The following is a 12,398-nucleotide window of genomic DNA, read 5'->3' on the forward strand; positions in this document are numbered from 1 at the left end:
ATAGCCCACTGGATAGAAGGTCAAAATCATCAAATAAGAGACTAGAAAGGTTGATTACCCTCTAAATCAAGTAGTGATTTTATTCTAGAAATCATGCTGTTGATGACCCTCTGAATCATGCAATGATTTTAGTCTGGAAATCACGATGTGAAAAAAATTTATGTTTATAAAAAGGCAGAAAAAATTGTTTTTAAAAAAAAAAAAAAAAAAACGATTTTAAAGGGTTTTGAAATCTCTAAACCAAATTCAGAACCCTGAATTCCCATTTGTCCAGCGCGCAGACCTGCCATCATCGCCCCATTTCATGTTGCGCAACCCAGACATGCTAATGGAACAACTGGTGTAACGGTCACTTTCACCTGGCGCACCACAATTCCCATTGATATTTCAAAAGCCGCCACAGCTGGTATCCACCAGCAAAAGGTTTTGATTTTATTTGAATTCTTCTGTTTCTCTAGCTTTTCTGGATTCTGATTTCACTTTGATTGATTTTAACACTAGACGTTGATGTTTATATATGGACACGGAATTGACGGAAATGGCATCAACAGCGACGTTTTTAATATATTCTCTATGATATTTTAAGATGTAAGAGCAAGAGTCAAAGCAAAAGGGGAAAAGGAAAGAAAAGAAACAACAGAACGGGGGGCCATTCCATTTCAAGACAACAAATATAATAATATTAGGGAGGGGAGGAATCCGAGTCGATTCTTTCAGATTTTCTACAGATTTTGCCAATGTTGAGGATACCCACCCCAGATTTGAATCATTAGAAACGAAGTCTATTTATACCTAGGCTTTACCGCAGGTTACTCAATACAGATGACGACATAAAAGTGGCCCATCAAGAGCGCTTGGTCATCGAACACTAAAAAAGCATTTTGAATACAGAAATTCCAAGTCATACAATTGAACATGCTGAGAAAAACAAAACAACTTAAATGAAGAGATGGGTGTGAGAACTTCAACAGCATGCTACACGGACCAACGAATTGCCTGGCGAACCAGTTCCCCCCTCCACCCCCACAAAATAACTTTTTTGATAAGTTATTCAAGACCTCTCTGGCACCCACAAGCACGAAGAAGAGCATTGGTGGTCTGGTAGTAGATCATAGCATTTCTTGGGATTTTCTCACACATCGGCTCACCTTTTTCTTGAAATCATCTCTCCTATCTCTCCATTCCTTCTGCAATAAGAGATGCAAACATGGATATCTTAGATTAACTTTATGATACCAGACAATGCATGGCAATATTAACAAGTAAATCCTTTGGCTGTTATCTGTTCCGGAATGATACTCTACCAACAACAGGTATAGTGGGCAGATGAAAAGAAACCGGAAAAAAAAAAAAAAAAAAAAAAAAAAAAGAAGAAGGAAAAATGACTATAATCATAATCATCACTGAGAAGATCAAAGCAGAAAATCCAAATATGAACATGAAATTGTACAGAATAATATTACTTAACGACCGTGGTTTCCTAGACTTACAATAACACAAGAAGTAGTTGTTGAGGACATCTTGTATACCTCAATTTGGGCACCCCATTTCTCGATCTTGCACAATTGTACAACATTCTTTAATAGGTTTACCATCTAATTACATGGATTTGCTTTTCTCGAAAAAAATTTAAGTTTTCTTACATCATCAAGATGACTAAAGAAATCAGTCGATACTTTTTTCACCTTCGTTCACTAAATAATATCAAGGTACTTCTTCCTACATCCTTGGTATATATGCTCTCTTGGCTTACACAAACCCACTCCGATCTATAGGATTTAGAGTTATTTTGATAATCTGCCTACTTAAACCGTATAGCAGTGATGCTATATTTATAACAACAATAGAGTTAGTCCTTTAGTAGGACTGTACAAGACTTAAGCTTATCACAAGCAGAGAAGAATAAACCTAAAGCTATACAACTTCTACTAGGTGATTGCCGCGATAATCTAGCCAAGATAATAAGATAAAACAAATCCTTTAATTCTGGACAGATTTATCTTTATCAGAAGGCAAAGATATATCTGGTCTAATATGCCCCCTCAAACTCGACATAGGCAACTTGACGTTGAGGTTGAAACTAAGCTGAAGAAATCTGCTTGAGGTAAGAGGCTTTGTTAGTACATCCACAAGCTGGTCTTTCCCAGAAATAAACCGAACCTCAAGATACTTATATGCAACTTGATCCCGAACAAAGTGATAGTCTATCTCAATGTACTTTGTACGCGCATGATAGATTGGATTGGAAGTGAGATAGGTTGCGCCAATGTTATCACAATATAAGATTGGTGCATGTGGAAGTGAAACCAGAAGCTCACTTAAGAGAAACTGAATTCAAATCAATTTAACAGAAGCATTTGCAAGTGCTTTGTACTCGGACTCGACAACCAACCCAATCAGAATCCAAGAATGCAATGAGCTAATGCGATGAGAGTTTGTGGATGCAAAAGGTGTAGTCAACTCTGGCCTTTAAGTAGCGCAGGATGCGTTTGACAGCAGACCAATGAGGTTCTCTTGGATCTTGCATAAAGTGAAATACCATGTTGACAGAAAAAACAATGTCTTGACGAGTAAGAGACAAGTATTGAAGTGATCCACTAGTGCTGCGATAAAGTGCAGTATCTGTAATTGTAGAGCCTTCAAACTTGCAGAGAATTGTAGAGGACATTGGAGTAGAAATAGGTTTGGCAAGCTCCATATTGGTCTTCTTCAGAATATGAAGGATGTATCTTTGTTGAGAGAGATGGAGGCCATCTGAGGACCAAATGGCTTCATCACCTAAAAAGAAATGTAGAGGTCCAAGGTTTTTGAGAGCAAATGATGAATTTCGATCATGAATAAGTCTAGAAATGGCTCCTGTGTGTGAACTTGTGATGAATATATCATCAACATAAATCAACACAAAAATTTGAATCCCATGAGCATTGTAGATAAATAGGAATGAATCAGCCTTGGAGCTTTTGAAATGCAGTTCTAGAAGCCGTGTACTTAGCCTTGAAAACCATGCTCTTGGCGCCTGTTTTAAGCCATATAAGGCTTTGTACAATTTGCAAACGGCCGTAGGGTGTGAAGGATACTGAAAACCGGGAGGTTGTGCCAAATACACGGTTTCTTAGAGGTTGCCATGGAGGAAGGCATTGCTTACATCAACTTGATGGATGGCCCAACCTGCAGAAACAGCAATGGAGAGCACTGTTCTAATAGTTATAAGATTAATGACAGGGCTATAAGTTTCTGAAAAATCAATTCCAGGTTGTTGATGAAACCCTTTGGCTACTAAACAAGCCTTATACCGCTCAATTGTACCATCAGCCTTTTTCCTTATTCATAAAACCCATTTGCACCCAACTATGTTCATAGCTAGGGAGGGGGAGACAAGGGACCAAGTGCCATTCTTGAGAAGGGCATCAAACTCTTCATTCATTGCCTTGCGCCATTCAGCATGCTTGTTTGTTTGTGTAGCAATTTGGCTCAATTTCCTGTCCTTGGAGTAGTGTCGTGAGTGCTTGAGGAGGTGAATATCGGATTCGGCCATCTGTAAATTTTGTTTGCTTGAAAATCTGATTCTGTGATCGGGTGGTCATGCCATGCACTCTTGGTTTGTGGGGAGGGGGGGGGGGGGGGGGGGGGGGGGGAGACGAGTGGAGAATCTATAGGAACTAGAGCATGGTTATCTGAAGTGTCTGTGTTTGTTGCTATGGATGGTGAGGGAGTGAATGTAGTTGGATAGGGCTCTAGAGAGAGGCTAATGCTGTCATTAGTTTGGTTGTTTGATGGTGCAACGAGAGGGACATGCATGGAGGTATGAATGAGAGGAGTGGATGATCGATTAGGAACTGATTTGGAGAAAGGAAAGTTTTGTTCATTGAAGATTACATGCCGAGAAATGTAAATCCTGCCAGAGGGAATATGAAGACACTTGTATTTAAGATGATTCTTGCTATATCCAATGAAGACACAAGATTGAGATCAGAAAGCAAGTTTGGTGGAATTATAAGGGTGGAGAAATGGCCAACACTCACAGCCACAAAATTTTAGAAATTTGTAATCAAGTGAGATTTTGAATAAATATTCAAAGGGAGACTTTTGCTTGGTGACTTTGGATGGGAGCCAATTTATGAGATAAGTTGCAATCTCAAAAGCCGAGTCCCAAAACGTGAATGGTATAGTGTCAGTGGCAAGGAGGGTGAGGATTGTTTCAACAATGTGGTGATGCTTTCTTTCGACAGACCCCATTTGATGATGAGTATGTGGACAGCTTAGACGATAGGACACTCCCATGGCAGTGAGGGAGGTTTGAAGAGGGTGAAATTCACCTCCATTATCACTTTGGACTAAGATAATTTTTGTATCAAAATATGTTTCAACAAGTTGCTTGAAACAGAGAAAGGTAGCACAAACATCAGATTTTAATTGGAGAGGATAGAGCCAAGTATATTTGCTAAAATCATCCACTATGCTTAGATAGAAAGATTATTGTTTACAGAAGTTATTGGAGCCGGGCCCCATACATCAATGAAAAGCAATTACAAAGGATTATTAGAAATAGAAGGACTGAAACTGAAATGAAGACGATGACTCTTACCCTGCTGACATGATGAACAAATTGAGGATAACTTGGAAGAAACCACGGGCAATTTATTTGACTTGACGACTTGACTAACAATTGGAGAAGTTGGATGACCCAACCGGAGATGCCATTTATCCAATGATACTTTTTCACCAATGTAGGCCGCAAGAGACTTAGAAGAAGGAGCATGAAAGGAGGGCCATGGATACAGGCCGAAACTACTCGGGCCTTGGAGGAGCAGCTGGCAAGTTTGAAGGTCCTTAACACAGAAAAAATTAGGATGAAATTCAATGAAACCACGATTGTCACGAGTAAATTGGTTTACAGATATAAGATTTTTTTGAATTTCAGGAACATGGAAGAGTGAAAATAAATGAAGTGTGTGTGAAGGTGTAGGCAATATACCACGACCAGAATGTAAGATTTCCAAACCTTGGTCGTTTCCTACTCGAACCTTGTTAGGTCCAGTGTATTCCTCAGCATTCAAGTTGAGATTGGACAAGTCATTAGTGAGATGGACATTGGAGCCAGTATCTGGATACCACGAAGAGAATCATATGCAGAGGAGGTAGAGGCGATGTTTGCATACAGGGGAGAAGAATCAGCTTGATATCCTTGCTCAAGTCGGAACCAACATGTTGTAGTGTGACCTTGTTTTTGACAAATCTAACAAGTAGGACGCCGAGATTGGCCAGGGCCAGAGAACGAGAAGTTCTAAGATGGTCCTCTTCCTCAGCCACAACCTCTACTGCGGGAAAAATTTGCGTTGCGCTGGCCAATGTTGTAGCCACGATTGTTATGTGGATAGGATGGGTTTTGTCGTTGGGCAGTGTTGGCAGTGGAGATCGACAAATCAATTGTTGATTTGTGTTGCTCTAAACACATCTCATAAGAGAGCATAAAGCCATAGAGTTCATTGAGAGAGATGGAGTCTTGGAGTGTGGTCACAGAGGTGACAAAAGGATCATATTCTGGGCCACGACCAACAAGGATAATGGTGACCAGCTTTGAAGCTTCAATGGGTTTTCCAACTGCAGCCAAGAGATGGGAGAATCCCTACGCTTTTTGATAATAAGCAGAGATTGATAGAGCTCCTTTCTTTAAGGTAGCCAATTGTTGCTTGAGTTGCAGGATTCGAGTCTGAGATTGGGCGGAGAAAAGAGTCTCTAAGGTGAGCCATACTTCCCGAGAAGCGAAAAGACTAATGACATGCAGTAGGGCTTCAATGGATAAGGTGGAGATGATGGCATTGAAGATCATTTTGTCTTGATGATACCAGGTTTGAGAAGCTGGATTTGCAAGGAGGAGGCCGGATGTGGAGTCGGGAGTAAACTCAGGGGGTCGTGGATGTGTTCCATCGACATACCCAAAAAGATTTTGTCCCTCTAAGGGGACCATAAGATGTAGTTATCTTGATTGAGTTTTTCAGAAATATGATGATGCACATTTTGAAGTGCTATTGGTGTAGCGGAAGGGGTAAGGATTGAAAGAGGGGGTGAGGTTTGAGTGGAGTCGGTTTCAAAGGTTGGATTGGCCATAGACGTTAGTCTTGAGATGGCTCTGATACCATATAGGATTTACAATTATTTTGATAATCTGCCTACTTAAACCGTATGAGTAATGCGATATTTATAACAATAGAGTTAGTCCTGTAATAGGACTGTACAAGACTCAAGCTTATCACTTAAGCTTACACTAGCAGAGAAGAATAAACCTAAAGCTATACAACTTGTACTAGGTGATTGCCGAGATAATCTAGCCAAGATAATAAGATAAAACAAATCCTTTAATTCTGGACAGATTTATCTTTATTAGAAGGTAAAGATATATATGGTCTAATGAGATCCCAGTCAGATACAACATTTGTGGAGTAATGCTACACTTTACATCCATTTTATTACACTCACTTCACACCGTTGACATGGCATAAGCTGAATAAAGGCAATAAAGTTCCGCTTTTTTAAGTGGCCATTCAACTCATCCCACATCAGCCGGTGTGAAATGTGTGTGATAAAATGGGTGTGAAGTAATAGAAGTAAATGTCTCTATTTCCAAGATCCTCTAAGCATGCATAGCATTCTTTGATGACTTCTACCACCTTTTTTTTTTTTTTCTTTTTTTCCTTTTTTTTTTAATGACGAGAAACCCCTTCAAGGCAAGGCCACTTCGTGTATCCAATCCTGTCAGGTAAACCTCAAATCCGTATAAAGCGCCATCTCCACACGGATCAAGTAATACTCCGGTTTCGCCGACGAGCTGGCCCCAAGAAATTGTTTGCATCCAAGGGAATTCAGACCTTAGACCTCATAGGACTACCACAAAGACAAATGCCCTTACCACTTGAGCCAATCCCTTGGAGTTGATGACTTCTACCACCTACACAAGCACAACCATCTGAATGGCCAAAATTATGACATCAACCCATTTATTTCCTTCTTCATTCACTAAATGACATTCATCAAATGTTCGTTAAAATATATTTGTGGGAAGTTAGTCCCCCTCTGTGGATGCTTGTAACCAACTAGATTAATCCTCCCTTGCCGTTGAATTGCCACAAAATCCATTTTTCACCTAATGTATGACAAGCTTTAGCATTTTCCTCATTTGGTTCAACAGTTTTTCAAGTTAAAGTAATCTATCACAAGGCTACCAACATTATGGAACTAAAACAATAAAGAGAATTTTTTTTTACAAGTAAGTCAAGTCTTATTAAATGCATAATGTGCCCTAAGTACACCAGAAGTAAACAAAAGGAATCAATAAAGAGAATTATCTAAAATATCTAACCAAAAACTACAACTGATTTGCAACCATGCTTATAATCTGTCAACAAAATTTACTGTTAGAATGACTTAAAACATTTTCTCATTGACATATTACACGTTATAAGTTCTTTAATTTATCAATATAAAGAGAAAAATCAGTAGCGAATGATCACTTACTGCAGCTTCAACGTTTGCAGGGGATTCGTCATTGGGACCGGAAAGCATTGATATTATACTCAAAACTATACTTTCAACCTGCAACAGCAATAACAATACCTGTTAATGCAGATTATGGTAAAGATCAACCATTCACAGTTAACCATAGAGTTCTAGGGTGAGTGCTGGTACAGAGCTTCAGCCCTCAAGGGTCTTATAAAACGATCTTGATGGGAAAACAAATTGTTGAGCCAAGGGTTTAAGCCTCAAGTCTCGTAATCTTTTGAGTTCACATAACAGAAAACTCATAAAATTGAAAGAAAACCAACAGGCTAAAGTTGCTTAGTTGAAGTGTCAGACTGGTTTGATGACATTGGGATTCTCCAATTTTCTTTTAGCCACCTCTTTTTAGGGACCAGTTTCCACCTTGACATTACTAAATTAAACTATAGGAAATTTAGAAGCAATAAAACCATTGGAGAAAACCTCTTAATCAGTCATCCATTGCTATAAGATAAGAATCAACTAAAACAACAAGGGAAAATAATAGATAATACTTATCAAAAAATAAATAAATCATAGATAACAGACAGAAAGGGAAACCAAATGACATGAAAACACGGAGAGAAGCCTTTCCAGGCTGTGTTTGTTTCGAGAAAAATCAAGACAAAATAAATCCCAAAATTCTCAACTGTCTACCTCATGCAAACTTCTATGAACAAAAAAAATCCTACAAGGCAGAAAAATAGAAGAAAATGGCACCCACGACTTTGTCAGTGAATATATTTCCTACAACCAGAAAAATAGATTCTACTAACATATATAATTTTAAAGAACCAAAAAAGTCTACCGTGAAAAAACCTTTCATTAAAACAAGCACAGTTGAGCCTTGAACTTGTACTCAATGGCATTCAACATGAGACTCAAAGCATAAGCCTCGAGACCTTTAAAACCAAGCCATGGAAATATTATGATAACTCAATTCTAGCAATGCACTTCAGATAGGGGGTGAGCATCAAACCAACGGTCAGTTATATATATATATATATAGAAGATTAACACGATGGTGTGGGTCACTGGAAACTAGGCGCTAAACCAAGCCCATTGATGGCCAGTAACGAATGTTGGTGCAATGCATTTCGAATGTCAGTTGAGCCCGATTTTTGGTTTTTGGGTTTTGCTTGATTGTTTGGGCCATCATATCTATTACTCGTTTGGTCTGTTTTGGATTGTTTAGACTGTTAAGTTTGCCCCAACCGCTTGCCCACTACCACCAATCACGGCCATTCACGGACGGAAAAGCCCAAAAACCGCAACCACCACACCCAAGCTCGCCAATCAGGACTCACTACCCCACACAAACCACTCCATGGCCTCAGATCATCTACAACCATACCCCCATGGCAGAAGGACCAAACCTACCACAAGAAATAATCCCATACCTGCCACCCACCGGAACTAATACCATCAACGACATAAATCCTACAACCAATAGACCACAAAAAGTGAAAATAGCAAAGCAACAAGGCCAATCAGTCCTCAACCAGCATAAGAGCATGAAAAAGTAAAAGAAAAAAATGAAAACCAATACTTGTTGACAAGATCTGACGAGGATAGACCAAGAGTATACGTAGGAGTCATCAAACAAGAAAAGGGGGCAGATGAATGACAAGGGTTTGACGATATCTAGGATCGATTTTGATGAGTGATGAAAATGAGAAGGGGAAAACTAACGAAATGGGTCGAGAGAAGGGGGAAAAAAGTAATTGTGTTTATTAGGAATTTTTTTTTATGAATATTTGGGATTTTAATAGGAGTAATGCTACACTTCATACACATTTATCAAACTCATGTTACGACTAACGTGATGTGTTTGAAGTGGCTTACACTTTTTTTTAAGTGGATGACGTTGTAAGCCGCTTAAAATATGCTACATCAGCCGGTGATAAATCATTGTAACGAGGTACATTATTCTTTTGATAAACATCAGTTAAGTAGTTTTGTCGGACAGCCAACAACCAATCTGTCACAGCCTTCAATTTCTCAATGTTTGAAACCTGATCACTCTGCTGGACTGTCAGAAACCAACCAACAACATTCATCGACTCTAGGTCAGTGGCATCATGCAGGTTGGATTTCAAGTCAGATGCTCAACCCCACTTCAAACGAGAAAATGTAATTTGTGTAGCTGACAACATCTGAAGTTAGACAACGGTGTTACAGGATTTGGTCACTGTACATTCCATTGCAATGTAGCTCTATATTCTGAATAGCTCCATTATTTAAGATTATGCTTTCAACTGTTATCATGAATAATAATGCACAAATTGCATGGCAAGTCCAAAACACTGCACTTTTCCTGTCAAGTCCATAACACGTATACAGCCAAGCCACTGATTGAAGTTCAATATAATAATTAACACAATAGTCTTTAGTTCTGAGTAATCATTAATGTTGTATGCCTATATTAATTTTTTTGACTCACTATAAGCGTTTTACTTCAGAATATTGACTTCGCACAATCTTCCCCAACCCTGAAGTTGGAAAGTGGAGACTTCTAAGTTCAGAATCACCAACTTCATCCAATGGAAGCAAGAGAGAAATACTAGTTTGAAGTGTTTATGACCTACCGTATGGACCGGTGTCCAGCGCTCACTTGCAAGCTCATAACCATTTGGGTCGTCACCAGGAGGATGAAGAATTGATATACAAACACGACCATCGGGATAAACTGCAATTAATGCATCAAATAAATCAGTTTCATGCAGTATGCCACTAACACGAACAAAAAGATAACAAGTAACCAACCGTTAGGATGCCATATCTCCGAAGTAAACTTCACTGTTGGAGGGCTGTTTGGGTAGTTGGGTGGAAAGCTCATAATGGCATTGAAAAAACCACCCTCACTGCAATCAAGTAATGTGTTATAATCATAATGATGAAACCTTTTTTTGCTTTAAACCCTAGATTGAATCTCAACAAGATGACCATAAACAGTATACTTGCTCTATTTTATAGAAAAAAAATATTAGGGTAGATATATGAAAAGCTACATGCTAGGAACTAACCCCTCAATCAATGTTAAATACATGTGCATGCTTTGATAAAAAGCAACGAACTCAACAACCAAATCAAGCAAGTAGCAATAGATACATCCCTGGACTTAAAAGCCATCAAAAAAAATATAGGCAAAGTATCAGCCTTTATGACCAAACAAGTTAAAAGTCTGGTTCTTTGGGTTATAGGCAAAAAGTATCAGCCTTTGTGACCAAACAAGTTAAAATAAAAGTCTGGTTCTTTGTGTTTTCTGAACAATGATAATCAGTTTCTTCATTCTCTTCCCTCATCTTTTTAAAGAACCGATGTGTAACATATCCTTTCAAAATATGAAACTTTCAACAACTCCAACCCAAACCGTCAATGAGAAATTGTCAGAAACAGATATAAACAGAAATTCATAGTCTAGTAACAAGCTGAGAGTTAAGTTTCCTTCTATTAACTTTTCTCTTCCAAAAATGACTAATTTGAAACAATATCTCAATTCAACCATCAGTCAATAACCCTCAGAAAAGATATCAAATCAAGAAGACTCCACAAGCACCAAAGACCCAATTAGCTCAATCAATTCCAAAACCCCAATAGCTATTCAAACATACAAACTTTCCCCAAAATCACAATCCCAGCCCTTGATCCACACCCTCACCCATAAAAACTCAACAAGAAAACCCAATTAGTGATCCAAAAAGCACAAGATTTATGCTTGCAAAGAACAATTTAAAGCACGTACTAAAGAGTATCTGGCGGTCCAATAATCGTTACGCTCCATTCGAAGATATTGGTCTCATCCACAAGACCCGCCGAGAACCCGTCCACCGGGTTCTTGCAAAGATCTGCACCACATAACAAGATCAATCAAAACCCGGCTCATGATCAATCCCTTCGAAAAAGAAAACCTATACCAAATTCCGCCCGACACAGAGATAATTGAAATTTCCATACCTTTGAGCTGCTTTTGAAGGAGGAGACTCGCCTGGGAAGCCATGAGAGGGAGATGGCTCCAAGGAGAGAGAAAGAGGGGAGCTGATTAGCTCAGCGATTGCGAAGGCGGAAGAGAGAAAAGAGAGGTTGCGCAGTAGAGACGTGCCGTGTATTTATAGATAGACTGAAATTTCGGCCTGCGGAATTCAATAAGAGCTATGCGTGTGGGAGTCTACGGGCTGCTTTTTTACGGTCGGTGTCTCGGCCTATAGCTTCTTGCCACGTGGGAAGATATAGTGGGAGGCTTGGCACTGGAAAAGGTTCTAGTACTTTCTTGGCTGTACTGTAGATTTTACCATTGAGCTTGTAGGGACCACGTTAAATGAAAGGGCAAGTGACTGTACGAGCCCCTGCCCCTGCCCCCTCGCCCACTATTCTTAAGTCCTGGCCGGTGGTGAATTACAGGCTTCTTCAATCTTTACCCACGATTTGGCGGTGGGGTCGGCCGAAATACCCCGGAATCCCAATGCGCCGACTATTCCCATCCAAACAAACGTGCATTGGTTGGCTTTGATACTCGTCCAATTAAGATTTTGGTATATCTCTAAAAATTCGATAGTGATGGACAAGCTATACACTACACCAACCCAAGTTGGGAATGCCGATTCAGAAGCTTATGATTTGAGTAGGGATGATAAATCCTTAATTGCAAGCTCTTACTAGACCACGAAGGTGGATGCGAGAGAGCAAAATAGAGCACAAATAATCAGACCCGATCATAGAAAGGAAATTTAGATAGTTCGACCAGTTGTGTCAGTGTAGTGGTTGCGCAGGTAACGTCGGGATTGTGACACCAAGAATAACCACTCTAAAGCGTCATCTCAATTGTCTTGTGATTTTAGGCGAAAAATTTGGCTAAGGCCGTAACT

General features: G+C 39.4%; 1 protein-coding gene across 2 annotated transcripts; it reads right to left on the bottom strand.

Moving 5' to 3' along the window:
• Positions 1–769: 769 nt before the first annotated feature.
• LOC133877260 (ubiquitin-conjugating enzyme E2 7) lies at positions 770–11,651 on the bottom strand. Of its 2 annotated transcripts, none has more exons than XM_062315500.1 (6): positions 11,491–11,651; positions 11,279–11,381; positions 10,300–10,397; positions 10,122–10,222; positions 7,513–7,590; positions 770–1,187 (listed from the first exon to the last, which is right to left on the bottom strand). In XM_062315500.1, the coding sequence occupies exons 1-6, from the start codon at positions 11,531–11,533 to the stop codon at positions 1,110–1,112; spliced, it is 501 nt and encodes a 166-aa protein (XP_062171484.1). In that variant the 5' UTR covers positions 11,534–11,651; the 3' UTR covers positions 770–1,109. The 2 variants fall into 2 exon arrangements, with proteins under 2 accessions (XP_062171484.1, XP_062171485.1); XM_062315501.1 differs by lacking the exon at positions 770–1,187 and adding an exon at positions 6,356–6,946.
• Positions 11,652–12,398: the final 747 nt, after the last annotated feature.

This window comes from Alnus glutinosa, chromosome 9 (genome assembly GCF_958979055.1).
Source record: "Alnus glutinosa chromosome 9, dhAlnGlut1.1, whole genome shotgun sequence".
Classification (NCBI taxonomy): Eukaryota; Viridiplantae; Streptophyta; class Magnoliopsida; order Fagales; family Betulaceae; genus Alnus; species Alnus glutinosa.

Excerpts from the sequence above, each read along its gene's own strand:
- LOC133877260 (XM_062315500.1), bottom strand. The coding sequence starts at position 11,533 with ATGGCTTCCCAGGCGAGTCTCCTCCTTCAAAAGCAGCTCAAAG. Across the intron at positions 10,223-10,299 it reads GGAGATATGGCATCCTAACG|TTTATCCCGATGGTCGTGTT; the intron begins GTTGGTTACTTG and ends CATTAATTGCAG. Across the intron at positions 1,188-7,512 it reads CTGCAAACGTTGAAGCTGCA|AAGGAATGGAGAGATAGGAG; the intron begins GTAAGTGATCAT and ends CTCTTATTGCAG.